The following is a 27,500-nucleotide window of genomic DNA, read 5'->3' on the forward strand; positions in this document are numbered from 1 at the left end:
CACTGTATTAGAAAAATAAAATTGAGTTTTATCTGTTTAAGGGAGCATACTTTGCATGGAAAGCCACAGCGATGGGGAAGAACTATGTGAATGGGAAAACATTCCTTGAAAAAAGGTATAAATTGTAATAACTGAAAGCGTTAAAACCATTTTAGCCTTCCTAAACATATATTATCTCATTTGTTTCATTTTCCTTTTCTAGATACAACGAGGATCTGGAACTGGAAGATGCGATTCACACTGCTATTCTGACTCTTAAGGTAATGATTTAAAACCCAGCAACAATTGCTAAAAGGTCTGTTAATTGCAGTTATGTATTTGATACCGTTATTATTTGCATACAAGATCCAAGATTAACTTATGTCCTAAGGTTAAATATTTGGTAGCTGTGGAACTGTTACATTATTAAAATAATTTTCCTATCGCAATTAAATGTCTTTATCTAGCTGGTTTTCATTTTGCATTTGTAACAAACGAGCTAGAGTAAATATCTCACTGAAACTGTATCTGTCACAAAGCATGGGGTTTTATTTACTTGCCAAAACCTTAAATTGACTTGCTGAATATTTATTTTAGGCCCTGTTTGCCTGAGATTAAAATGTCAAACATCTAATATTAACTATGACTACTTCTGTTACAGGAAAGCTTTGAAGGTCAAATGACTGAGGAAAACATTGAGGTGGGAATCTGCAATGAAGCAGGATTTAGGCGACTGACCCCAGCGGAGGTGAAAGACTATCTAGCCGCCATTGCTTAAAAAAATTATCTTTCAAAATTGTAGATTGAGCACTGATTGTCTTGTCTTTATTAGTACAACTTCATTAGTACTTATCCACGAGCATTGTAAAAGAATGGAAATAAGTGAAAGTTGTATTGTTTATATTTTGCTGTTCTTTCTTACTTGAGGAAAAAATAAACAAGTCTTTAGAAAGCCTGTTGACTGTTTCCATTTGTTCTGTTGTGCAGTGTTTAAGATTTGAGAAAACTGCGTAAAAGATAACAGAGGATACTTATATCATTACTTTAATTTGAAAAGGCAGTTAGAAAATATTTATGGCATTCAATATCTCTTTCTGCATTTGAGTCCCAAAACAAGCTCACGAGGGGGTTTGGCTTGCGTCAGCCAATCAGAATCTTGAGAGCCGCGTCACTCACGGCGCGCCAAAAATGAGCCGGTTCTCCTTTCCCCCAGTATTCCTACGCAAAATCGATTTACTGTTCTATGGATAAAAGCCTCAATGTTTATGTAAGTGAAAGGTCCAGCAACGTATATTCTTAGTTAAATTATATTATTCTGAATACCTTATTTATATTTGAAAAAATAAATTACTTTTTTTAGGGGGTCCATTCGCTTAAACGGCCCTAGTTTCCGTCTCGCCAGGACATTCGTATTATGCGTTGTGTCATGTGAAAGTGACGTTTGTGGCGCCAGAAATCAAGGAGGAGCGGAGTGCGTTTACAAAGCGATGTGTTCTCGTACAAAGTATTTGGCATATTAAAATCTTGGCGAAAACTTTTTGAAGCGAGTTTGACAGCGAATGATCTGAAGCTCTTATAAGGCTTGTAAGAGATGGTGATGTTACGCAGTAACGGTGATTTGGACTGCAGCTCAGAGTTTCTCTCTCTGAACCCGCCTCAGCGAAAGTCCGCGCGGCTGAAAAAGGCCCCTGATGACAGTTTAACAAGCGCCGAGGACAGTCCAGCTAATGTGAGTCAAGACCTTTTCTTTACAACTACTGATGTGTTAGTATTTATTTTGTTTACATAACGTTACAGTGAAACATTCCCTTTAACAAAACAAAGTTGGCGGTTAAAAGCGCGAGATGCTCGAGTGAACTGCATGAGCGCGCGACATGTTAACAAAACAAAAATACGTTGATGTGAAGTGTTACGTCGGATACACATACAGCGGTGATAATTTACATTGAGCATCTCAGCGGGATTTTATGTTTCAATAATGCGATGTGCATTTCAGTAGATGGGTAACGTTAGTTGGCAAGTCAAAAATAAAAATGTAATATTTAACTTACACACTTAAACATTTTAGTCAACTGCAAATAGTTATGTGGATTGACACTTTTGAAAATTACAAATAATCATCATATAATGTGAAGTCCGATGAATTGTTGTTTGAAATGGTTTTATATAGAGTATAGCATGTCAGACACTACTATGATGTATGCCTATGATAATTATTTTAGGGATTTTTGACTGTAAAGGAGGAAAACGGCATGAGTAGCAGAGCTCAAAGAGGGAAAAAAATCACCTTTGCTGATATGAATGGACAAACAAGCAAATCTCCTCCAAAAGACGAGAAAAGTGGGATGCATTTAAGGTGGGAATTTCATGGTTTAATCTTCTATTTAATAATCTGTAATGTTGTGTTATCTACATATCTTATTTGTTATGTGTATTCCTTTTATATATGCATTCATAGAAAATCTCCAAGATTTCAGGCTGAGGGGGAGAGGTCAGCAGATGAGCACACAGGTGGGAACATCAAAAGTATTTTATAAACTTTAAGACAGCAGTATTGTTGATTTTCAGCTTATAAAAAATAAAAATAAAATCTTTCTTCAGATGAAATGGAATCAACTCCAACTTCTAGAAACCTCCATGCTGGGATTCAAAGGCATGAGGAAGACAGTGCCGTGAGACGTAGCTCCAGAATCACACGATATAAGCTTGATGCTAGGAACCAGTCGGTCCTCTACAACAGGCTCATTACAAAGTATGCACCTATATAGAAAACATACCGTTGTATTTCTGTTGACTAATTTATGTCAGATTTTTTGATCTTCCTTTTTTGATGAGTTAAATATACCTTTGTTTTCAAACTTGAATGTGCAGCTGGCATTGTGTGTGGCTATTTCCATTGCTCTTGACATTCAGTGGCTGTTTTTGTCTATTTTAGCACTGCAGAGGCTGTACTTCAGAAGATGGATGACATGCAGAAGATGCGTCGGAGATTGAGGAGCAGAGACAGTGAGGAGGAGGTGCGTCATTGACTCCTCCAGCACTGCTGTGATCAGTCAGAACTTCACTCAGCTGTATTTGTGTTTTGTTTTAGAATTTGAGAATTTACTCTGGGACAAAGAGGAAGAGGATCACAAAATCTTCAGTAAGAGGACAAGAAGAGAGTTCAGATAACCAGGAGAATGGTAATGATTGTGAATTAGGAACTACTTAATTCTGAACCAGTGTTTCCTGCACCTTTATCTAACAGTGGTCCTGTGTCATGTGTTGAATTACAGACCCAAAACAAAAACATTTCTATTAGCCCCAGATGTATTTGGAAACTTAAACCAACCTGTATTTATTTTTCAGAATACAGTGATCAAGAGGAGGAGGAGGATGGAGAAGGTGAGGAAGAAAATGATGTGGGAGATGATGAGGATGAAGACGAAGAAGACAATGGAAAGCGCTATGAGTTTCGACAAAGAAAAGCTGTTGTGCGTTACCAGGCGCCTCTTGATGGTTGGTCTTATGGTCAATTAAACAGACCATGCATTTAAATGTACTCGGATCATCTATTTCTATGTCTCCTGCTTTGTTTCCATATTCATTGTTGTATATGTTTTTTTAATTACAGAGCCAAAAAAGCAGAGCATATTTTTTAAGCGTCACTCCACCCCAATAAGACGAAGATACACATTTAGTTCCTCAAGTCCCAGGAGTTTGTACAACAACAGGAGGGGCACCAGGTCAGTACTAGTCATCTGTCTTTCTCCAAATTCTTTTTTTGTCATAATTTAATCCAATTGTCAAGAAAGAGAAAACTCTTGGATAATTTGATAATTTTGGATAGTTTTGAGTTTTGACTTGAAAATGGATCTGTACAAGACACACAATGCAGTGGTCAAAGACATTGTGTTAATAGACCGGCAAATAAAAAGTAGTTCAGATGGGAACCCCTTTATCACCCAACATCCCAGCCTGATTAGTCCAAAAAGCACATTTCTACTTTACACTGTAGTGTCTGTTTTATAATCTCAGAGGCACTCTTGTGTTTCCACTCATTTTTGTGTGTTTCTTGTGCTGTAGTTGTAGCAGGAGTGAGGGTGATGGGTAAGACCAAGCTTTCTTGCAGCACATCTGCATGTGGATGATTCAGGAATTTTTAAAGAGAAGAAAACGCAACAATCTACGATGTGTCACACTTACATAATTATAACACAAATGTTTTAGGCACATTTAAATTCATGTTTTGTAAAGAGGTATGGGATAAAAGAGGTGGTGGCGGCATATTTTATGAAAGTTTAAACTTTTTATTGATGCTATAAATGTTTTTTAAAAGTTTAGAAAAAGTATTTTTGTACCTTTGCCTTTGTCATCTCAGGAGAAGACATGCCATCCACAGTAGTGACTCCACCTCATCCTCTTCTTCTGATGAAGAGAAATTTGAGAGGCGGAGAAGTAAGAGTCGTAGCAGGTCAATAAACAGGTAAAATCTTTTTTTGTTTACAGATGCTATGCTTTCAAAAGAACCTTGGGTACAAAGTCTTGCAGAGTAAACATGACAAATCAAATAACTCTGAAATACAGCACCTGTAGTTGGTTTTGTGTATGCAATAAAGAATCATATCTGTAACAAAAATCTAAATGCATTTCCCTTTGTAGATGCCTCCCTATGAATTTACGAAAAGAAGATTTGTTGGGAATTCACAAGGACAGGATTAAAATTGGAGCAAGTCTTGCAGATGTTGATCCAATGCAAATTGACCAAACAGTATGTATTTGCCATTCGACTTGAACTTAAAAAAGTTGTAGAGACCTGTGGTTGACTTGTTGGGTTTCCATGTGCAGGTGCGTTTTGACAGCATTGGAGGTTTAGGAAAACACATCTCTGCACTGAAGGAGATGGTTGTATTTCCTTTACTCTACCCTGAAGTCTTTGAGAAGTTTAAGATTCAGCCTCCAAGGTATGAAAAGCGATATTGATAAATATTTGTTAACATGCACAGTTGGATGATTAACAATCGGTTTGCAAAAATGAGAGGTAATGCTGAATATCAGCTTTTGCAGAATGTATGTTGATTAAATGCTATGTGTTTCCAGAGGATGTCTGTTCTATGGCCCTCCTGGCACAGGAAAGACTTTGGTAGCTCGAGCCCTGGCAAACGAGTGCAGTCAAGGTGAGAGGAAGGTGGCGTTCTTCATGAGAAAAGGAGCTGATTGCCTCAGCAAATGGGTGGGCGAGTCTGAGAGACAGCTCCGCCTCCTGTTTGACCAGGTTGCCCACATTTAAACTAAAATTAAATTTCATTTAGAAATAGTCATTCTTGAATGCCTAATTTTTTCTACGTCCTTTATTTTGAAGGCGTACCAGATGCGTCCATCAATTATTTTCTTTGATGAAATTGATGGTATCGCACCTGTTCGGTCCAGCCGGCAAGACCAGATACACAGGTATGTTAGTCTGTTTTTCTGCAATTTTTATGTTTATCTTTTCTTGCTTACATGCTATGAAACTGTTCTATTGCTTGTTTGTTTATGTTGTCTGAAGCTCCATCGTGTCCACTCTCCTGGCTCTCATGGATGGGCTAGACAGCCGTGGGGAAGTCATTGTTATTGGAGCCACTAACCGTCTGGACTCCATCGATCCTGCGCTCAGACGGCCTGGACGATTTGACAGAGAGTTTCTCTTCGGCCTACCAGACAGAGAGGTGGGAGTTTCAAGCTCTGTTGTGGAATGCATAATACACTGTTTATTTTCGACTGCAGTTTTTGTTTTGTTTTATAGTAATGTACAAGACGTTGTTGCTGATTTTTAGGCTCGCAAAGATATTTTGAAGATTCATACCAAGCAATGGGACCCACAGCTGTCTGATGTGTTTCGTGAAGAGTTGGCTGACAAGTGTGTTGGTAAGAGCTTTTCCTGTTCCACTATGTGAAATGACTTGAGTGCATCTCACGTAACAGCATCTCATCCTGTCCTGCACTATCATTCTTTATTGTATACCAATAGTCAAAATTCTCTCTGTGCTTCCAGGTTATTGTGGCGCAGACATCAAAGCTGTATGTTCAGAAGCAGCTCTGTGCGCCTTGCGTAGACACTATCCCCAGATATATGCTTCCTCCCAGAAGCTCCTGCTGGATGTGGAGTCCATCAACGTGAGTGGCCGGGACTTTCTCTCGGCCATGAGGAAGATAGTTCCAGCTTCACAGAGGGCAGTGGCCTCTCCAGCTAAAGCGTTCACACCTGTTATTGAACCCCTGCTAAGCTCTGCCCTCAATAACGCCATGGAGATGCTGCAGAGACTGTTTCCTCATGTAGAGCAGGGCCTCAAGAAGAAAAGAGATGCTGGTAAAGACAACTGTTTTTATCACTCTTTCCCCCTAGCAGTGAGCTAAAACACTCAACATGCATGCATAACACTGTAGCAGCCAAACTCTTAAGACCTTACAGTGTTTCCCACAGCCTTACACTCTAATTGTTGCATCACTCCCCTGTCCCCATATACAGTATATGTATATGCAAATTCATTTTCTGCCAGCAGGAGGCACTTTAAGAGCGGGAGAGGTAGAGGTTTCATTTGTGGCCCGCCACAAATAAATCAATGTGTGGGAAACCCGGTCTTAATATCATGTCAGTGTGCTTTGCATGGAACGACAACATTCATGTTTATTTATTTAGTTTGTATTTTGAAGTTCATAATCAATGCAAGTAAATATTTTCTATTTTAGAGGGTGTGTTTGGTATCTTGGACGATCTACTACAGAGTGAAGATGAGGGGTCTTCCGTGAGCATTACTAATAAAGGCCAGAAGAACACTGGACCGGCTGCAAGTGCTCTTCATCTGAACAGGTTAGAAATGCGATTAAATATAGCGTTTCAGCGTCAGTTCAGGCAGGCCACATAGTCAAGCTCTGCTGTCAGCTGATACCCAGATCTAACAGCTGATCTGATCGCTAAAGCACTCAATTGGTCTGTTCAAACAGGGCGCCCTATTTAAGTGCATTTTCAGTATGATGCTTGGCTGCTTCCACTGCATTGCTTGCAACCCACCTCCTCCCCGATCGCCTCCTTAACTTTGTTAACTTAATCAATGTCATACTGTTTTCATTGATGCATGCTCTGTTCTCAATGAGGGAATTTTATTTGCTGCTCTCCCAGTTTTAAATGGGAGATTGTCCCCAGAAGCTGCTGCTGTTTCCTGACTAGCTTTCATGGAGCTCATGAAAAGTATGGGTAACTTAGAACAGAGCCATACCGCCAAATGTAACTTTAACAATCATGCAAATAAAAGCTATACAAAATTTTGACTAAAGAATTGTCTATGGTATTTTTGACTCAAGTGGTCCTGACTGAACTGACTTCTGTGCTGACTTGGTGCACATGGGGAAGCACAAGCAATATTTTGCACAAGCAATAATGTTCTGTTATCCATTTTAAGGGTTAGACATGAGTGTCATCTACACAATTTCTCTTTTCTTGACTGAACTGTTAATTTGTGGTACAATTCACTGTGTACAGATATGAGTTCACAGGAAGCCTTGATATGAGAGAAAAGATATCATCACAAAGTTTTGTGTAATCAAAGGTTTTAAGACAGGATGTAATTTTTTTTTTAATGCTTTTCATCAGATCCAGTTTATCATCAACAAAAGTTGTTCTTAGTCATGCCTATACATGTGTAAGAAAATAACCACATATATTGGGACATTTTTTTAAAGTTATCATTGTAATAATAACAATAATATTATTGAGATTAATAATGGAGAGTTCAAAATGTTAATATATTTGTAGTTGTCTTGACTTGCCTGCCATCTCTGTGCTCTGCTACATTGCTTTCATTACATGAATTGCAGGAGTGCCCTGCAGCAGCCTACCTCATTCAGACCCAGACTGCTGCTCTGTGGGACATCAGGCTCTGGTCAGACCTCACACTTGGCTCCTGCTATTCTTCATGCCCTAGAGAAATTCACTGTTTACACCCTCGATGTTGCTGTTTTGTATGGGGTCAGTTCAGCCACCCCAGAGGAGGCCTGTGCACAGGTGAACATGCTGAATTTATACTAGAGTCAATTTATACTAGATACAAAGATGACATTTTTTAATCAAATGACTATCAATCTATATTGTACATCAGGTTTTCTGTGAAGCAAGGAGAACCACCCCCAGCATTCTGTATGTTCCACACATCCAGCGCTGGTGGGACACAGTGAGCTCAACTTTAAAGGCCACATTCATCAGTCTCTTGCAGGACATCCCTTCATTCTGCCCATGCCTCCTCCTCGCCACATGCAGCTTTCCTCACCACACGCTCTATCCTGAGGTACCACATGTGCTGTATAAGCATTACTGGGGCTTGTTTGGCTTCAAGAGTAAATGAAATGGCCTTTTTGATGCAATTTATCTACTGTAATGTTATTGTATGACAATATTTATTTTTTGATTGTTTACCTGTTTAAAGGTGCAGGACCTTTTCCATGTTGAGTATGGCGAGGTGTTCAATGTTCCACTTCCATCTCGGGAGGAGAGGCTCAGATTCTTTGAGGACCTTATTTTAAATCAAGCTGCTAAACCACCAGCATCTAAGAGAGAAGCGGGTGAGTTTTCTTTTCTTTTTTTTTTTCTCTCTGTAATGTTTTACACATTGTTAGTATTTGCATGCAAACCTGTGATAACTCCTGCTTTCTTCTCCTTAGTCCTCCAGGCACTGGAGGTGTTACCGGCGGCCCCTCCACCGCCTCCCCGCCAGCTCTCTGAGCAGGAACAGCATAAACTAGAAGAGCAGGAAGAGGATACGCTCAGGGAACTCCGCCTCTTCCTGCGGGATGTCACCAACCGATTGGCTCAGGACAAACGCTTCAAGGCCTTTACAAAGCCTGTGGACACAGAGGAGGTAAGACTAAGATTTTAGTCCCGCAGCCCCTGTATCAACTCTCTCCAGCTGTTGATATTTGTGAACCAGTGCCATTTTTGATGCAGGTTCCCGATTACACTACAGTCATCAAACAGCCTATGGACCTGTCCACAGTTCTCTCCAAAATTGATCTGCACAAGTATCAAACTGTGGCAGCTTACCTGCAGGATGTGGATCTGATCTGGCAGAATGCTCTTGAGTACAACCCAGACAGAGACCCCTCAGGTAGGCTGAGAATTTTAACCATGAAAAACAAAACAGTTATATAGCTGCTCAATTTTATATGTGGTAATAACTTTATACAATAGCTGAATAAACGAGTTAATATTGTGTTAATTTGAGAATTTGCTCAATTTGAGAAATGAAAAGCTTCTAATAAAGCCACAGCTGAGCTGTTGTGCATCTCCAAGCAACACACAGCTGTGTTTTTGTTACTGAGTGAATCCATGATTTTTAACAACTCAAGCCAATTATCAGGGTTCGTGAAAAACCTGGAAAAGTCATGGAATTTTAAAAAGGAAATTTCCAGGCCTGGAAATACTAGTAAACCCAGAAAGTTTTGAAAGTCATGGAAATTTATTTCACAAATGTCTGTGAAACAGATTATATTTTTAATCCGGGATTGCACGTCGCATAGTTTTACTCATTCCCACAGGTTTTGCATTTAAAATGCGGGAAATTCCCACAAACATTTAATATAGCATGTAAATTAGATGGAAATAAATCCAAATAGAATATCAGATCAAATTAGTCATATGAATGCCACATGAGTGATTCAGTGGTACCTTGTTTTCTCTCTTTCACGCTTCCAACATGGCGTTACATCAGTGCATCTTGCCTGCGCTACAATAGAGCTGCTTCATGAGACAGCATTTTGTTACAGTTGACAGAATTGTCACTTGCCTGAATGGGGCATTGTTGCATCATCACAAAACTATCACATTTTTAAAATTTGTTTAAAAAAAAAACTCTTTATTAAACCATTTGGTAGTCACAGACTCCACTATGGTTTTGTGTGCTTGCAGTCACATCCAAAGCCTTTCCTGGCGAGTATCCTCATAAACACTTGGTTTTGTCTTAAGTGAATGTAAGTTGCAGTTGCTGAGAAAAAAAAATGGTTGTGTATCAGTATATTGGATCCACGCAGTCGGTCTTAAAGGGACAGCGCCCTAATAAAGCTGTGCCTTCTGTCATTAATGTTAATTTAACAACAAAAAGACAAATTAATATAAAAAAATAATTTAATCACAAAAAAAAAATCAATCACTGCTTTTGACTAAACTTTTGTAACTTTGCAAGTTTGTTTTGCATAATTACATAACATTTGTGGGATTTCCGTGGCATGCAAAATCAATGATGTTTGTGCTTTTAATAGATCGGCTCATCAGACACCGTGCCTGTGCTCTTAAGGACACCGTGCATGCCATAATCAGAGATGAATTAGATGAGGACTTTGAGAAGATCTGCGCTGAGATCAAGGAGTCTCGCATCAAACGAGGTTTCACTGATGCTACTTTAGATCATATGTGGATTTCTAGTGAGACTGTGGTCATCACTCACATTTCTAATATTTTATTTTCAGGCTCCACCTCATCACGGTTCACTCCTGCCTACTACCATGTGCTGCCAAAGGTGTCCGCTACAGTGGAGCAGAAGACGGGTGATCCAGCACCCAGTAAAGATGCTACACTTGTGCCAGCACAAGCAGTGATCTCACCATATCAAACAGGAATTAATACAGGTGATACTGTACTGACATCAGTGCTATAGAGCCTCTCAAAACTGCCTTGCATGAGGTAGGATTTGAGGTTTTAGCATCTATAGTTTTGATTAAATAATCAGCAAGTCTTGATACCATTGTAAAATTATTATTATTAATTTATTTATTTTCATTTTGGGACACATTTGCCGGTTACATGCCTTTTTTTATTTAATGCTAATATTTTATTTTATTTATTTATATTTTATTACTTAATAATAATAATTATTATTATTTTTTTAAAGTTAAAAATTAATGTAGCCTTTAAAAGTATGTCCTAATAAAAAAATTGCCAATTCAATTAAAGAGACTGAGTGGTTTTGTTTTTCTTGTCACTATTGTTTGATTTATATGAACAAAATTTTTGCATTGACTTACATCAATTATTTTAGCAGTACTTTTGACTAAGTCAGATTGGTAGGATTTCTTTCATGCAGACTGTGAATGAAATGTTTTGTCTATCCACAGCTTCACAGATGAAAAAAAAGAGGAAAAACCGATGGAGAAATGGAGTCATCCGCAGAAAGAAATCTTGCTCACATTTGAACTCAAAAGATAACCCTAACACAACAGAATCAGGGGACGAAGAAGAGGATGAAGAGGAAGATGGAAAACTGGCTGAGAGTGAAGATCCAGAGAAGATGAAAGATGTTGAATGTGAGTCAATGGAGACTGATTGCTGTGCTCGTACAGAGGAACCCTCAGAATCCACGGCTGTAGCACAGAATAACAACATCCTTAATGAAGGACAAGAACATGACAACACTGCCTCTGCAGTAGACGAAGTCATGAGTGTTGAGACCAACCAGAATAATGCCATAAATGGCCAAAATGGTGTCCAAGAATCAGAGAGCACTGAACCTAAGAGGACGGAGCCAAGTGCAGAGGACATCTCAGGAACAGGTTAGCAAATCACAAAAAAATATTTAGCATTTGTTTTATAACAGTTGTGGTGTTTGTATGAACATGAAGCAGTACTTGAGTTTGCATGAAATTTTCAGAGTTGAGACTGAGGCGGATGACGAGAGGTTTTAAGATGCAGGCCGAACAGCAGAGTCTCATCAGTTTGGATGCTGCCATGAAGATCCTTGAGCAGAAGAACATGCCTCTTATCGTGGACCACAACAAACTGAAAGTAAGTCAGATATATAATATCAATAACAGATAGTGGGAAAACTGAAGAAGCAAGTATGCATGTTAACATGACTTCTACATTGAAAAGGTTTTTTCAATCACTGTTTTCATTATTAATTCAGGAACTTCTACAGACAGTTTTGGACATGACAGATGGATATGAGGTCAATCAACTGGAGAAACTGTATGCTCTGCTGTGCCAGAGCATTTATAGACACAGGAAAGATTACGACAAAACTGCACTTATACAGGTACATTTAGATGATGCAAGAATATGTCCTGCTGCCTTATTAACTCAATATTCTGCTGATTGTACAGTACTTTAAACCTAGGTGTGATTTATTTCATATTTAAAAGGCTTACTGACTTTATTTGTCTACATAACATGTATTTTCTTTTATTTTCCAGGAGATGTCAAAAGAAGTTGAAGAGTTTTCCTAGTTCTTTTTAATAAACTATACTATATATTTCTTATAACTGGTCTATAAATTATATTTTGCTAATTCTTTAGTCATGTCTTTTAGTGTTGTGCATATTAAAGCCTTAATCACAATTATCAATGTCTTTGTTTTTTTATACCAAGCATATAGTTTGGTAATGGTAAAAATATCTGATCTATTCATTGACTAAAGTACTGCAAATAGTTGTGTACTGTAATCACTTGTGATTTCTACTCTTCTGTGTCAGATAATATCTAAATCAAGCTAGTAGAAAAGATGGGGAAAATTCCACTTGAGTGTAAGAAGCGATGCATGAGGGTCACGTGACTGCATGTTGGCTCTGATTGGACAGTTTCATAGTTTGGAGGTTGTACATTTCTAAAGTCAATGCTCTCGTTTCTTAGCGCATAGACAATATTAAAGTCCACAGGTGTGTGCGTTGGACCTGTAACGAAGTACTGCGTGTGTGTCTCGGTTAAATTGGCGTCCAAACCTGTTTTAACGCCGAGTTTACGTGACGGCTGGGAGTCGCCTGACGATGATGTCACGACGTATAACTGACAGCGTTGACGCCTGATGATCATTAAAAACTGCCATTAAAATGAGCGCAGATGATTGTTTACTGAGAGACCCATAAAACACCAGCGCAGTGTGCCTGTCTAAATAATAGAGTAACAGAGACATCGGGGAGTGAAACATCCGATCGGCGTGGCATCTGTTCGGTCCATCCAGGGTTTTCCCCCTCTACGTGCGACGGGTCTCGGTCCGTCTCGCCTTCGCTCTTCCTGCCACTGAACCTCGCGGCCGGTGAGTTCCAGCGCATCCCTGAAGCTCCCTCACTAACAAAAAGTACCGGAAAGTTCCTTGGTATTATCTTGTTTTAGTACTTTGTAACATGGTAGTACCATTTTAGTTTTCTGAGCATTCTTGAGGTACCATACATGTAAAATCTATCATGGGTTAATGATGGTATCTGGCAACACCACTCACTGTACGTTGATACTATGGTGCTGAAATTTATGTTCTATTAACTTGGTGCTTAAGATAGTTACGTAAATACCATGGTGCATATGCTAGTACCATGGTTAAATAATAACGCTTATGTACTTGCATATGATTAAACATTTCTTACCATGGTTTTATCATCTGTGCCAGGAGTGAAATTGAACCCACAGTATCTGTAAGTCACACTTTAAACGCATCTAAACTAAACTCACACGTCTGACATTTCTCAGTCTGTAACTGAACTATTGCCCAATGGTGACGCCTGTGACACAAAAAAACGGAGACATTGACAGTGGTTAATGCATTACCTGTCATATCATTTATTAAAATGAATATTAATTTTTAAATGCTCTGTTGTTCACTTTTAGTTTGTTCTTAATGCAATAGTTAATGTAAACATACGCCACTTTTAATCTTCGATATGTATAGTTATGGGAATTAACCTTAACCAAGGTCACTCTCCGTAACCTTTTTATTGATTATTATTAGATTGTATATTCTAAGTGTATTTTTAAGATCAATATTTGTATCTTGTATTTTTATGTATTTATTTGCAAAACAGTGAGTCATTAATGTCAAAATGTAATTTATCAAATCAAACGCACAATAAACATGTTAAAGAACATTTTAATTCTGTGTAATTGCGGTTACTATTTTGGAGCTATTGGCAGTTTTTACCACATGTTCAGTGTTTTTAAGAAGAATTTTAGTTTTAGAAAAACGATGAAACATTTGTAAACTTAATATTCAGCAAAATAGATATCTGAAAGCTGTAGGTCACTACAGTGTATGCAGATGCACTAACTTTTATGAATACTGATGAATATGCCACATGTTGGATAACAGATTTAAAAAAAATTAACGTTAGTTAACACAAGTTAACATCAACTGATGTTTATTTTACCGTTAACATACAGCCTTACTGTAAAGTGGTACCTAGATTCTGCAGTGTTGGATTAGCATTTAATTCTAAATTACAGTCTTCAAATCAAGTCAACATTATTTATATAGCGCTTTATACAATACTGATTGTGTCAAAGCAACTTTATAGTGTCAAACAAGAAAATTGTGGAATGCAGCAGAAGATACTACACTTAACAATCTCTGTAATTTGCTATATTGTCTGTATGAATGCATCATTAAATATTTTAACTATAGGTCAACTGTCAATAACAATACCCCATGTTTACATTTTAACCAGTGTCTTGTGTGTGTTTTTGTTTCTCTGACTTTCAGGATGTTGAGTTCAAATCTTGGAATGGGACAAACGTTTAGCATGTAAATTCAACTTCCTGGAGGTTTTGGCCATCTTATATTTTCTTTTTCACATTCACAAGCACAATGTCAAGCAGAAGGAAGTCCACGACCCCCTGCATGGTGCTTCCATCAGATGTTGTAGAGCAAGATCCTGATACGGAGGCCCTGGAAGGGAATGAAGGAGCCGACAGTATGGCAGATGGTCCAACTGAGGGAGCAGTGGTGCCCATGGAAACAGAGACAGGTGAAGCTCACTTCTCAAGGCAAAATTGTCCTGGTTGGAATGGTGTCCTTACCAAGTGCAACATGACAAGTAACATTTCTGTTCACATTAAAAGTCTGATGCTTCAAAATACAGCTATGTTGATTGAGTTTTTAGACCAATGGAATTTGGCGGGGCTACCTTGCAGAATGGCAAAAAATATATATATTTTTTTAAAAATAACCTCTTGTTGCACAATGCTGTTGACATTTTTACCTATCAGACACTCATGCACAGTACTTATTCTAATCAAAGGAATATTTTTTCTGTCCCTACAGAACATGAGGGAATCCATTTCTTGAGTGAGGACTGTCGTTCTTCAGGAAAACGCTCAGGCCAAACGTCACTAGAGCAGCCCATCTCTGATCTGATCGCCGAGGATGGTTTTGTGCAGACAGAGATGGAGGATAGTGATGACCCCTCAGTTACTGGAATCCCCCTCAGCAAGACGCCTATAATGAAAATGAAAAGCAAGTCTGAACCCAAGAGAATAGCTGTGTCTGTAAAAGGCACAAGTGAAAGCGAGGCAGTGACTGAAAGTGAGATGGATCCAGAGCCACTGGAAGCATCGTTGATGGGCACTTCCATGGCACCAGAACTCATGAGCCCATTGCTCACAGAGTCTGTAAAGCCCAGCGTTCTTGTCAATATTACAAACCCTGTGGTAGCAGATCAGAAGAAGCTGGTTATGAACCCTGCAACGGTTCTTCCAGCAGGCCTGGCCCAAGTGCTTTCTGCCTTGCAGGCCCAGCAGAGTGCTCAAACTCAACTTCTAATACCAGTAAGTAGTATTCCCACATATAACTCTGCGATGGACTCCAATCCAGTCCTAGTCAACACCTACAAGAAGTTCCCCTACCCGTCTGTGTCTGAAATCATGGGACTTGCAGCACAGACCAAGTTCAGTGAAGAGCAGATAAAGATCTGGTTTTCGGCTCAGCGTTTGAAGCATGGTGTTAGTTGGACCCCAGAAGAGGTTGAGGAAGCCAGGAGGAAGCAATTTAATGGCACAGTCCACACAGTTCCCCAGACCATTACAGTCATCCCAGCCCATCATTTTTCCACCACGAACGGCCTGCAGTCTATTCTTCAGACCTGCCAGATTGTGGGTCAGCCAGGTCTGGTTCTGACACAGGTTGGCACAGCCAACAGCCTCCCAGTGACCACCCCGATAACCCTGACCGTAGCAGGAATGCCCAGTCAAAGCCAGACGCCCAAGATCGCAACCAATCAAACAAGCCCTGCGCTCAGTGAAACTAAAAGAGCTACTACAGTTCAGCCCCCATCGCTGACCCCTCAGGAGAACTCTGCACTCAGTGCCGATCACTTTGGCCTGCGGCCTAAGAAATCCAAGGAACAGCTGGCTGAACTGAAAGCAAGCTATTTGACTAATCAGTTTGCCAGTGATGCTGAGATAGCTAGGCTAATGAGGTTGACCAATCTCACCAAGGGTGAGATTAAAAAGTGGTTCAGCGACACCCGATACAACCAGCGCAATTCTAAGAACAGCCATGCCTTCATCACGAATGACAATCCCAAGGGTAGTAGCAGTGCCACCATTGTTATCGACTCCAGCGATGAAACGCCAGTGTCTCCGACACCATCACCCGTCAAAGAGAAGGAGACACGTGCCAAAACCTGGAATCCGTTCCCGGACTTTACACTGCAGAAGTTTAAAGAAAAGACACCTGAGCAGTTGGTGGTCCTAGAGGAAAGCTTTCAGAAATGTGACACACCCACTGATGAAGAGCTCAGCCGGCTAAGGGCTGAGACGAAACTTACCAGACGTGAGATCGATGCCTGGTTTACGGAAAAAAGAAAAACCCCTGTGCCCGATTCCGCAGAGTCAAAAGCAGATGGTGAAACATCCCAAAAGAAGGGGAGCCAAACTCCACCTGGAGGAAAGAGGCTAAGCAAAGAAAAGGTTACTAAGAAAACTCCAGAGCAGCTTCATGTTCTGAAAACAGCATTTGTTCGCACCCAGTGGCCCTCGGCGGAAGAATACGACCAGCTGGCTGAGGAGAGTGGACTGCCCCGTTCCTACATTGTCAATTGGTTTGGAGACACACGCTATGCCTGGAAGAATGGCAACTTGAAGTGGTATTTTTACTATCAAAGTGGAAACATGGGAGGAACGAATGGCAACAAAAACAGAAAACGGAGGATTAGAAACCGCGGTTGGGGAAGAACCCGTAATAGAAAAGTGAAGAAGCACACAGAATTGGAGAAGAATTTACCAGTCAGGTTCAAGTCTGGAAGGGATATTCTGAAGGAGTACTACTTGAAGCACAAGTTCCTAAATGAACAGGACTTGGATGAGCTTGTTGCCAAGTCTAACATGAGCTACGAGCAGGTGAGAGAGTGGTTTGCAGAGATTCATCAGAAGGAGGAAATGGGTACCAATCCGTTTGAAGATAAAATGGGAAATGAAGACCAAGATGAGGAGGAGGACGAGTCACAGGGTGAAAATGAGACTGCGGTTGAGGAGCAAGGACCTGCTTTGGGAGATGAAGACGGTGATGAGGATGATGACGACACTGATGACAGCGATGCCTGGGAGCCTCCACAGAGCGTTCGAAAAACATTGCCCATGTCTGAGGGTCAGTGATCGTTGTGAATTGGCTTTATTCTGCGCAATGGCCCTAAGTGAAAAAATATTACAGTGTTGGGTCTCGACCACATGCCCTCTACCACTGCACCAATTCTTCTTATATTCTATGTAGTTTCACATAAGGTTTAACCAGATCTTAAAGATCATAAACATTGAGGAGAACCATTTTTGGTCAGAATGTTTGACTACATTCAAAGATTGAGAAGTCATCCACATTAACAGGGTTTTTTTTTTTCTCCACGGCTCTGAAGTGCATCCCTGAAATAATATTAACAATGTCATGGATACAATTTTAACTTATGTCTACAAGAATTGATCATGCACCTTAAACCCTTGTACATGCAAAGTAATCCTAGGCTTTTCTATAGGGTCTTTTTTCAAATGGGCTTTTTTTATTTGGAGTCAAATGGAGAACACTTAGTGCCAAAGGTATTGTATTGAATGTTATGGTTCTCTTAATAATGGGCACAGTAGCTAATTAATGGAATATGCATGAATACATTGTGTCACCTTGAATACAACTTTAGCCACCTTATTTGTGTAGGGCAAGACCAAACATTTCAAGTTGAATTTTCAAATTCAGTGACATGCAAGTGTTTTATCTTTCATTCCCAGTGTTTTATCGTCTACATACTGACCATGGATATCTGATATACAGCGCAGTACATCCCAGCAGGAAGTTGTAGGTGTTTCTGTAGTCCCATTAACCGGGGTTAATGGGGGTCATCTTAAAACAATAACGGCTAATAATCATCTTGCTGAGAAAGTTATTTTGTGGAAATAAACAGGCGATGTGACTGTTTTGCAGTTTTTCATCTGGACAGTTTTCAAGTATTTTCTAAAATTCAATGGGAACATGGGGAATTTTTTTTTTTTTTTTGGTGGTTGTTTGCTGTTTGTTCATTTTTAAAATGAGATCTCCCACCGATTTCTCCTCTACACAGTTCATAAGCCTGCAAGCTAAGGGGACTTTCATTTGCTTGGCACATTTTAACGGATCATGTTAAGAAAAAAATGTGTATATGCCCTAATCATGAAGTGGTATGTTTTCCATCTTTATGACTGCTGCAGAATCTTTTTTGAGGAATATGTTTTTTTTTCCCATTAATACCTTGCTTTTGTAGGACTAAATGAAGCATGAACTATTGATGAATAATTACCACATGGGTGTAATTTGAGGTTGTCTTTTTATATTTGCGCATGAGAACCGCACTATGACTGGTACTTTTAAAATCACCCCTGTGTAAGACATTCACCATCTTCATTATAACAGCATGTATCTGACATTTAGTAGAACGATGGAGGAAAAAAAGTGTTCAGTTTGTACAAATACCTTTATGCTCAACCAGTAGTTTAAATCCTTTTATAAGTTTGTATTTATAGTTCAATTTCACCTCTACACGAGCGTGTTACTTGTATGGCGATCATTCAAATAATTCTTGTGTGATTTGAGACTGATATTTTACAGGTTTTTATGTGCACTGTGATGTAATTTTGGTTTTATGTCCTGATTTCTTATTTTTTTGGTGAAAATGTATTTGATTTGCTTGCAACTCTGCTTGCATTTTCCTGTGAATACTGTAGTGTATCAAAGGTGCCTCTGTGAACACGGTAAGTACTGTTTGAACAAAATAGCACATTTAAACTTAGCAAAATGTGTCCTCTCCAGTTAACAATCAATCCTCTCATGTTTTTTTGCGTTTGAGAGGCTTACTGGGATCTTGCTTTGCATTTTAGTTTAGAATCAAGCCACATTTATATGTTGTGGATCCTTCTCCTGTTGCTAATAGCATAAAACTACAATTTCTAAAATGGTCAGATTTGGATTAGTCTGTTTCTAGGCTCTGAAAAACAGTTTTTTACATTCACCAATACTACTAATAATAATACAGATCTGGAACCATCATGGACTGTGATTTGAAACTCATGACGAGCCTTAAAATCTATAGATGCCGCTGTGGTGGCAAAAGCTTTATTTCCCAGAGCTATGTGCAATGCTTTTAATTTAATTGAACTGTTTTAATAGGCTTTTGCTTGATTTAGACTAAATGTATATATTTTCTACTTGTTTGAGGACAACGCAATAAATTTGGATTAAAAAAAAGTGGTTTATGCTGTTTTTTTTCCTCAGAGATGGTCTTTTGAACAAGTGCCCTAATGGCATCACATTCTTCTTATCGATTTTAAATCTCTTAAATAATAACCAAGACTACAATATAAAACGTTATACTGGGGGAGTGGCATGAAACACATTTTAATACATAATTACATTTTATATAGTAAGTAATAACATTGCATGCAGTACTAGACGATTAATAATTCATGAGCGGTGGTTTACTTTTGGGTATACAGAATAAATCTGCAGATGATGAGGTACAGGTGAAAGATGCGCTTTATTTTAAAACTTTCTTTGAATATCTCTGTAATAGAAGAATAATATATACACATATTAAAAATAAACATTTTAAATATAGTACAAATGACAATAATTGAATAGTATGTTAATTTGTTAACGATTCCTCTGTTAGAACACAAAAAATTTCAAGGTAATCTGGTAGGTAATCAAGGATATATATATAGATATATGTGTGTGTGTGTGTGTGAGAGAGAGGAAATAAAAAGGTATTTAATGTTTCTGAATTAAAATACTTAATTATAGTTTGGTAATAGCACCTAATAAAAAACTCTTAGATCATGAAGAATCACTCAGTCATCAGTGAGACTTTTATTTTGAAGCAGTTAACGCTACACTAAGCGCTGGGCGGAGCTCTTCTCGTGACACTCACGTGATTTGTAAACAGGAAGTGTCTGGTCCGTACTGCAGAGGGTGAGTGACAAGAATCTAAATTAACCAAACGTAATATAATCATATAAACTTGTTTTCTATATGGTTTTGTTTGTTATAGTGCATCGCTTTATTCATAGTTAACCGGTGCATTCAATCAAACGAATCAAATCTCGATCAAAATAGGTTTCTGTTGAAATATATTATAGAAATAAAGAACCTGAGGTCAGTGTATTGTAAAACGACTGTATGTACATCTGTAGAGACGACACTCAATATCGTGGGTAGTATGCACAGTAAAGTTTTTTATTGAATCTCATCAGATCTTGCCATCCCTAAGGATACTGAATGAATCTTTGATCAGAGAGCAGATCTTCTGGTTTCTTCCTCATCATGGTGGACTTTCTGGCAGAGAACAACCTGTGTGGTCAGGCCATCCTGAGAATCGTGTCCAGAGGGAACGCCATCATAGCTGAACTACTCAGACTGTCAGAATTTATCCCTGCAGTTTTCAGACTCAAAGACAAGAGCGACCAGCAGAAATACGGAGACATAATCTGTGATTTCAGCTACTTTAAGGTACTCCAATTGCTATCTTTTTAAAGGAATAGGATCTGGGTTTGCTAGGATGATCGGATAGATTTGCATTAAGCAAGTGGTTTTGATATGAATCTGTGTTTTCTAGGGTCCGGAGTTTTATGAGAGTAAACTGGAAGCCAAGCCGGAGCTGCAAGACTTGGATGAGGAGTTTCGGGAAAATAACATCGAGATATTGACACGGTTCTACCTGGCCTTTGAGAGTGTCCATAAATACGTTGTAGACTTGATAAGGTGTGTGTTGTTTTGAAATGCAACTAATCTGAAATTGTGATAAAACCATTTGTATTGAAATTAGCGGCATGTTCAAATCATCTTATGATGACAGTACGGAGCAATTATTCAAATGTATTTATTAAATGTATTTTTTATGTAATGCTTTGCTTTTATGTAATTTTCCTTCCTAAATCAAATTTTAAAATATTTTTTTTCAATGAAAAACTATAAAGTGTTTCCTCTGAAGGTACTTGGATGATCTCAATGAAGGGGTCTACATTCAGCAAACACTAGAAACTGTTTTATTAAATGAAGATGGAAAACAGCTCCTGGTAAAGTTTTTTTACTACGCTAAATACAGATGAGAATTCCCAGAGTAAATCCGAGTGTAAATGCATGTGATTTCTGTCAGTGTGAGGCTCTGTACCTGTATGGAGTCATGTTACTGGTCATTGATCAGAAGATGGAGGGAGAGGTGAGAGAAAGGATGCTGGTGTCCTACTACAGATACAGGTAAGACTGTCCTTTATACCCTTGTATTTTTTGGAGATGTTTGATTGGCTTTCAACAGCTTACAAGCTGATCAGATGTGGTGATATATCTCAACAACTGGACAAACATGTCAATGTGCTACTGAATAAACGCATTATATACAAATGTTCATCTCCTCAGTGCTGCTCGCTCCTCGGGTGACTCAAACCTGGACGACATCTGCAAGCTGTTGCGTAGCACGGGATACTCCAGTCACCCGGGGGCCAAACGGCCACCAAACTACCCTGAGAGCTACTTCCAGAGAGTTCCCATCAGCCCCGTCTTCCTCAGTATGGTGATCGGCCGCCTCCGCTCTGATGACATTTACAACCAGGCAAGACAGCAGTGTGATTTAGTTTTTCAAACTGGGGGCCGCAAGGGGCTTCAGAGATTTTTTTTAATTATAACATATGTAAATTACCATTAATAGTAAAAATTAGTTTGATGATGCAAAATTATTTTATTTGACAGATAAGATGCAACATATATATTTAATTTTTTTTTTTTAAAGGATCAGAAGAAAAGCGTTAAAAAAAATTATATTGGCAGATAAAATGCAAAAAATAAACTGGAAAGGTTCAGAGAAAATAGTGTAAAACATAGTTATACTGTATAAAGAGTCAATATTAAAATATGTTTGATAATGACAATTTTAATTAAGATAAAATGCATTAAAAAACATAAAATAAAATAAAGAAAATAGTGTAACACACACACACACACACACACACACACACACACACACACACACACACACACACACACACACACACACACACACATATATATATATATATATATATATATATATATATAAAATGTATATCATTTTGATAATGACAACTTGTTTTATTCTATGTAAAAAAAATTAAAAACCGCATATAAAAAATGCTAATATAATAAGTTGATAATGACAAATTATTTTAATTTGTCATTAAATAATAATAGAAAATAAACTGAATAAAAAATATACTAGTTTTGTTTTATACTTGAAAATGCTGTCTTACATTAATTTTTAAGAAGAAGGTTCTTCGCATACAGTATTTGGGGCTCTGTGGCATCAAACTTTCAAGCTTCATGTTATGTACATGTTTGTCTGCTGTGTTGCAGGTCTCTGCGTATCCTCTGCCGGAGCACCGCAGTACAGCGCTGGCAACGCAGGCCGCTATGCTGTGTGTCTGCTTATACTTCACCCCCTCCATCCTGCACACACAACAGGCCAAGATGAGAGAGATTGTGGACAAATACTTCCCTGACAACTGGGTGAGCAGACTTTATTAATCATGTAGATTCCAGAAATGGGATCTTCTTGATATATTGCAATATCCATCTTACGTCTTCAGGTTATAAGTATATACATGGGGATCACCGTGAATTTGGTGGAGGCGTGGGAACCATATAAGGCTGCTAAAACTGCCCTGAACTACACACTGGACACGGCCAACATCAGAGAACAGGTACAGTCACCTGGGCGTCTCCCGATCTAAACCAGGGTCACTCTGGACTCGTACTCAGTCATTGTTGTGTCCTCTCAGGCCGGGCGATACGCTGCCAGTGTGGAGAGTTTGCGGCCGCAGGTGCAGCAGTCATTGAAGGAGGGATTCCTGAGAGAGGAAATCATCCTGGACAACATTCCCAAACTGCTCAACTGCCTCCGTGACTGTAACGTCGCCATCCGCTGGCTGATGCTGCACACTGCAGAGTCCGGTGAGACATCATGGTTTAAATCAGCAAGCCCTGTGGAATTTTTGTTGAGGGCCTCTAGTGGGCTCTGGACCCCTGTTGAGAACTCTTGGTGTAAATGTTTTGGGTTTTGATTACGGAATTTATTTGGAAGGAATTAACACGTTTAACACATTGCTGTTTAGAATGCATCCAAATGCTTTTCTAAGTTGTTGTTTTTTTGTTTTTGTTTTCTGAAAGCTTATGATCCAAACAACAAGAGACTGCGTCAGATCAAAGATCAAGTCATCAGCGACTCCAAATACAATCCCAAAATTCTGTTTCAGCTGCTTCTGGACACGGCCCAGTTTGAGTTTATACTCAAAGAGGTAAATCTACAATATAATGATGATAATTCTCAATCTTAAAGCGATACTCCAGTGAGTTTTTATTACTACTACTACTGCTACTAAATGTTTAAATAATAAAAAGTACTAGTAAGAGACGTTTTTGAGCAGCAAATCAGCATATTAGAAAGTTTTCTGAAGGATCATGTGACGCTGGAGGTTAATGATGCGGAAAATTCAGCTTTGCGTCACAGGAATAAATGGGATTTTAATATCTATTAAAATAGAAATAATTACAACATTTCAAAATATTGTTATTTACTGTATTTTTATTCATCAATTAAATGTAGCCTTGGTGAGACATCAAGAAAACTTACCTACCCCAAATGTTTGTAAGACAGTTTCATTTGTTACTGGGGCTCTGGTTTTTAATTTCTCTGGGTTTGTGTGATTCGCAGATGTTCAAGCAGATGTTGGCAGAGAAGCAGCTGAAGTGGGAGAGCTATAAGAAAGAGGGATCGGAGAGAATGGTGGAGCTGGCCGAGGTGTTTTCTGGAGTCAAACCTCTCACCAGGGTGGAGAAAAACGGTAAAATGCTTTTGAGGTCCCACAACATTCAGGAGGCAGACTGTGGACATTATCATCAGTGTGTTCATGCATTCATCTGTTTGATCAGAGAACCTTCAGGCCTGGTTCAGAGAGATCTCCAAACAGATCGAGTCCCTGAACTACGAGGACTCGACCGCTGCCGGCAGGAAGACCGTGCAGCTCATTCAGGCTCTCGTGGAGGTACGGACACATCTGAACGTGTGTTGTGACGTGACCCTCTGCAGTGGTTTCACATGACATTGTTTCTCTGGAAAGGTCCAAGAGTTTCACCAGCTGGAGTCCAACCTGCAGGTGAGTCAGTTCCTGGCGGACACACGCAAGTTCCTGCATCAGATGATCCGCACCATCAATATCAAAGAGGAAGTGCTCATCACCATGCAGATAGTGGGAGATCTGTCCTACGCCTGGCAGATCATTGACAGGTGATGGCGCTACATTGACCTCTTTTTGGATTCTCATCAAACGTTCATAGACTGAAGTTCATTTCCAAATGTGTCTCTCACAGCTTCACCTCAATAATGCAAGAGAGTATCAGAGCTAACCCTTCGATGGTGACCAAACTCAGAGCCACTTTCCTGAAGGTGAGTCAGACTGACCCGTTAATATATGACACTAGAAACAACTCAAATTGTGAAATATAACACAAGTTTTATGAATATGAACAGCTTGCGTCTGCGCTGGATCTGCCTCTCCTCCGAATCAACCAGGTCAACAGTCCAGATCTGCTGAGCGTGTCTCAGTTTTACTCTGGGGAGCTGGTGGCTTATGTCAGAAAGGTTTGGAGAAGGGTTTTGATTTGTGGTTGGATCTTTTGCTTAAAATCTCTCTGTATTCACTCTGACTTGGTGATTCTTGCAAACATGCTTCCAGGTCCTGCAGATCATTCCAGAGAGCATGTTCACCTCGCTGGCCAAGATCATCAAACTGCAGATCCATGACATCATGGAGGTGCCCACACGTCTGGACAAAGACAAACTGAAGGACTACGCTCAACTCAGTGCCCGCTATGAGGTACGACAGATACCATCTGATGAATTCTTGAAAGAGGCGGAGTAAAATCATCAGTTTAAGGCCTAAAGAATCACTGTCACTAAACCAGATGTGTTATTAATAAACATGCATTTTACAAAGACTTTTACTTGCTCAGCAAAATTAAAACATTACATGACTATATAAATACTTGTATATATATATTTTTTTCTCTATTAATTTTTTAAAATTAATATATATATTTTAAAAAATCCAAAACGTAATTGTTAATTTAATTGTGAAGTTATTATATTTATAAATTAGTGTAGTGTTTGTTTGTGCTGACTTTATGCAGATAAAAACATATTACATCATAAATGTATGTTGTATTATTGTACTTTATATATTTATATATATATACTTTTATTCCTTATTTATTTAAGTCTCTATATATGTATACCGTATTTTCCGGACTATAAGTCACACTTTTTTTTATAGTTTGGCTGGTCCTGCGACTTATAGTCAGGCGCGACTTATTTATCAAAATTCATTTTGACATGAACCGAGAGAAATGAACCAAGAGAAAACATTACCGTCTACAGCCGCGAGAGGGCGCTCTATGCTGCTCCAAAGTGCTCCTGTAGTCTACACTGAGCAGCATAGAGCGCCCTCTCGCGGCTGTAGACGGTAATGTTTTCTTTTGGTTCTTGGTTCTAAATAAATGCTACTTATAGTCCAGTCAGACTTATGTTTTTTTCCTCGTCATGACGTATATTTGGACTGATGCAACTTATACTTAGGTGCGACTTATAGTCTGAAAAATACTATATATATATATATATATATATATATATATATATATATATATATATATATATATATATATAGAGAGAGAGAGAGAGAGAGAGAGAGAGAGAGAGAGAGAGAGAGAGAGAGAGAGAGAGAGAGAGAGAGAGAGAGAGAGAGATAGAGAGTAAAAGAATAAAAAAAAATGTGTGTGTATATATATATATATATATATATATATATATATATATATATATATATATATATATATATATATATATATATATATATATATATATATATATATATATATATATAATTTTTTTTTTTTTTTTTTTTTTTTTACTCGCTTTCTCTCTATATAGAATATTTATTTTACTCTCTATATTTTTACTTTTTTTTATTATTATTATTTTGTACTGCATAACTAACTTTCTCAGCAAAATTCTTTACAAAACCGAGCCTGCATAGTAATTTAAATTAATTTTACATTTCAGGCCTTGAGTCACCATCTTGATGTTTTTGTGTATGTTTTTATAAGTAATAATAATAATAAAGTAACTCACTGACCTTCTTCATCTGACAGGTGGCTAAGCTCACTCATGCCATCTCAGTCTTCACTGAAGGTATTCTGATGATGAAGACCACACTCGTCGGCATCATCAAGGTACAACCATCATTTGATTTTGATAGATCACAAACTCGGGCATTTTTCTTTTAATTCGCAAAAAGACCAGAAAAGTGCATTTAGAAAGTAAACTGGGTCTTTTTTTTAATTCATGTTGACTACTGTATCTGAGAAGATGTTCTAACTAACTTTATTACTGTGTTTGTGGAATATTAATCATCACTTATGTCACGAGAGCTCAGGAAGCATGAAAACACGTCTGTTTCAGGTGGATCCGAAGCAGCTTCTGGAGGACGGGATCAGGAAAGAGCTCGTCAAACGTGTTGCTTACGCTCTGCACAAAGGCCTCTTCTTCAACCCCAAAGCCAAGGTGAGCAAACCATTTAACCTTGCTGAATAACTCTGTTTCTTAAGATTACGTTCTGTAGAATCAGTCTGGTTTCTGATGTCTCTCTCAGCCCAGTGAACTGATGCCAAAGCTGAAGGAAATGGCTGCCACCATGGATGGGTTTTACCGCTCGTTTGAATACATTCAGGATTACGTGAGCATCTACGGCCTGAAGATCTGGCAGGAGGAAGTGTCTCGTATCATCAACTACAACGTAGAGCAGGAGTGCAACAGTTTCCTCCGAACCAAGGTCTTGTCTTTGTAGTATCTTATTGATAACTTGCTGTTTACTGCTAGTGTTGATTTAAAGCGGTTCTTTTCAGATCCAAGACTGGCAAAGCATCTACCAGTCCACTCACATTCCCATTCCCAAGTATCCGTCCGTTGATGAATCGGCCACGTTTATCGGACGTCTCTGCAGGGAGATCCTGAGGATCACAGATCCGAAGTGAGTCAGCGCAGACGGGATCATTTCAAACACTCAAAGCTTTGATAGTCGAGGGCTACAAGTGTGAAGCAAAGTCCCGTTTCTTGTGTGTGTTTCTCTCAGAACAACGTGTTACATTGATCAGCTGAACACCTGGTACGATATGAGGACGCATCAGGAAGTGACCAACAACCGACTCTTCTCTGAGATTCAGGAC

The 27,500-nt window shown here is 38.8% G+C and overlaps 4 protein-coding genes across 7 annotated transcripts in view; all 4 read left to right on the forward strand.

The window, feature by feature from the left end:
* Nucleotides 1–931, forward strand: part of LOC128030426 (proteasome subunit alpha type-2-like) — a 6,533-nt gene extending 5,602 nt beyond the window's left edge. Inside the window, exons 6-8 of the mRNA XM_052618043.1 lie at nucleotides 42–115; nucleotides 203–260; nucleotides 641–931. Of these exons, the coding sequence (XP_052474003.1) occupies nucleotides 42–115; nucleotides 203–260; nucleotides 641–757 (249 nt within the window). The 3' untranslated portion in view covers nucleotides 758–931. The remainder of the gene's footprint in view (nucleotides 1–41; nucleotides 116–202; nucleotides 261–640) is intronic.
* A 443-nt stretch (nucleotides 932–1,374) lies between these two features.
* On the forward strand, nucleotides 1,375–12,319 carry LOC128030391 (ATPase family AAA domain-containing protein 2). Of its 2 annotated transcripts, XM_052617963.1 has the most exons (29): nucleotides 1,375–1,708; nucleotides 2,202–2,335; nucleotides 2,438–2,490; nucleotides 2,581–2,731; nucleotides 2,915–2,996; nucleotides 3,071–3,161; nucleotides 3,328–3,477; nucleotides 3,593–3,704; nucleotides 4,045–4,068; nucleotides 4,340–4,444; nucleotides 4,621–4,729; nucleotides 4,807–4,922; nucleotides 5,059–5,233; nucleotides 5,321–5,409; nucleotides 5,507–5,666; nucleotides 5,775–5,865; nucleotides 5,993–6,307; nucleotides 6,688–6,808; nucleotides 7,813–7,999; nucleotides 8,094–8,279; nucleotides 8,418–8,553; nucleotides 8,653–8,849; nucleotides 8,936–9,095; nucleotides 10,246–10,368; nucleotides 10,453–10,611; nucleotides 11,098–11,532; nucleotides 11,631–11,764; nucleotides 11,886–12,014; nucleotides 12,172–12,319. In XM_052617963.1, the coding sequence occupies exons 1-29, from the start codon at nucleotides 1,571–1,573 to the stop codon at nucleotides 12,202–12,204; spliced, it is 4,095 nt and encodes a 1,364-aa protein (XP_052473923.1). In that variant the 5' UTR covers nucleotides 1,375–1,570; the 3' UTR covers nucleotides 12,205–12,319. The 2 variants fall into 2 exon arrangements, with proteins under 2 accessions (XP_052473923.1, XP_052473924.1); XM_052617964.1 differs by lacking the exon at nucleotides 4,045–4,068 and having other exon boundaries at nucleotides 1,376–1,708.
* A 296-nt stretch (nucleotides 12,320–12,615) lies between these two features.
* LOC128030402 (zinc fingers and homeoboxes protein 1-like) lies at nucleotides 12,616–18,720 on the forward strand. 2 transcript variants are annotated; one of them, XM_052617995.1, is made up of 3 exons: nucleotides 12,616–13,010; nucleotides 14,445–14,709; nucleotides 15,006–18,720. In XM_052617995.1, the coding sequence occupies exons 2-3, from the start codon at nucleotides 14,550–14,552 to the stop codon at nucleotides 17,333–17,335; spliced, it is 2,490 nt and encodes an 829-aa protein (XP_052473955.1). In that variant the 5' UTR covers nucleotides 12,616–13,010; nucleotides 14,445–14,549; the 3' UTR covers nucleotides 17,336–18,720. The 2 variants fall into 2 exon arrangements, with proteins under 2 accessions (XP_052473955.1, XP_052473956.1); XM_052617996.1 differs by having other exon boundaries at nucleotides 13,003–13,070.
* A 1,347-nt stretch (nucleotides 18,721–20,067) lies between these two features.
* The window catches only part of washc5 (WASH complex subunit 5), a 12,696-nt gene continuing 5,263 nt past the window's right edge, over nucleotides 20,068–27,500 (forward strand). The window contains exons 1-21 of one of the 2 annotated variants that reach the window (XM_052617980.1): nucleotides 20,068–20,165; nucleotides 20,447–20,702; nucleotides 20,809–20,954; nucleotides 21,184–21,268; nucleotides 21,349–21,449; nucleotides 21,609–21,801; nucleotides 22,578–22,730; nucleotides 22,811–22,924; nucleotides 23,003–23,174; nucleotides 23,391–23,518; nucleotides 23,935–24,064; nucleotides 24,153–24,265; nucleotides 24,341–24,507; nucleotides 24,591–24,666; nucleotides 24,751–24,861; nucleotides 24,956–25,096; nucleotides 26,427–26,507; nucleotides 26,737–26,838; nucleotides 26,927–27,106; nucleotides 27,180–27,304; nucleotides 27,407–27,500. The exon at nucleotides 27,407–27,500 is cut by the window's right edge and continues 69 nt beyond it. In XM_052617980.1, the coding sequence (XP_052473940.1) occupies nucleotides 20,517–20,702; nucleotides 20,809–20,954; nucleotides 21,184–21,268; nucleotides 21,349–21,449; nucleotides 21,609–21,801; nucleotides 22,578–22,730; nucleotides 22,811–22,924; nucleotides 23,003–23,174; nucleotides 23,391–23,518; nucleotides 23,935–24,064; nucleotides 24,153–24,265; nucleotides 24,341–24,507; nucleotides 24,591–24,666; nucleotides 24,751–24,861; nucleotides 24,956–25,096; nucleotides 26,427–26,507; nucleotides 26,737–26,838; nucleotides 26,927–27,106; nucleotides 27,180–27,304; nucleotides 27,407–27,500 (2,598 nt within the window). In that variant the 5' untranslated portion in view covers nucleotides 20,068–20,165; nucleotides 20,447–20,516. Of the gene's footprint in view, nucleotides 20,349–20,446; nucleotides 20,703–20,808; nucleotides 20,955–21,183; nucleotides 21,269–21,348; nucleotides 21,450–21,608; nucleotides 21,802–22,577; nucleotides 22,731–22,810; nucleotides 22,925–23,002; nucleotides 23,175–23,390; nucleotides 23,519–23,934; nucleotides 24,065–24,152; nucleotides 24,266–24,340; nucleotides 24,508–24,590; nucleotides 24,667–24,750; nucleotides 24,862–24,955; nucleotides 25,097–26,426; nucleotides 26,508–26,736; nucleotides 26,839–26,926; nucleotides 27,107–27,179; nucleotides 27,305–27,406 lie in introns of both variants that reach the window. The other variant, XM_052617981.1, reaches the window with a different exon arrangement.

The sequence above is a fragment of the Carassius gibelio genome, chromosome A16, assembly GCF_023724105.1.
Source record: "Carassius gibelio isolate Cgi1373 ecotype wild population from Czech Republic chromosome A16, carGib1.2-hapl.c, whole genome shotgun sequence".
Taxonomy (NCBI): domain Eukaryota; kingdom Metazoa; phylum Chordata; class Actinopteri; order Cypriniformes; family Cyprinidae; genus Carassius; species Carassius gibelio.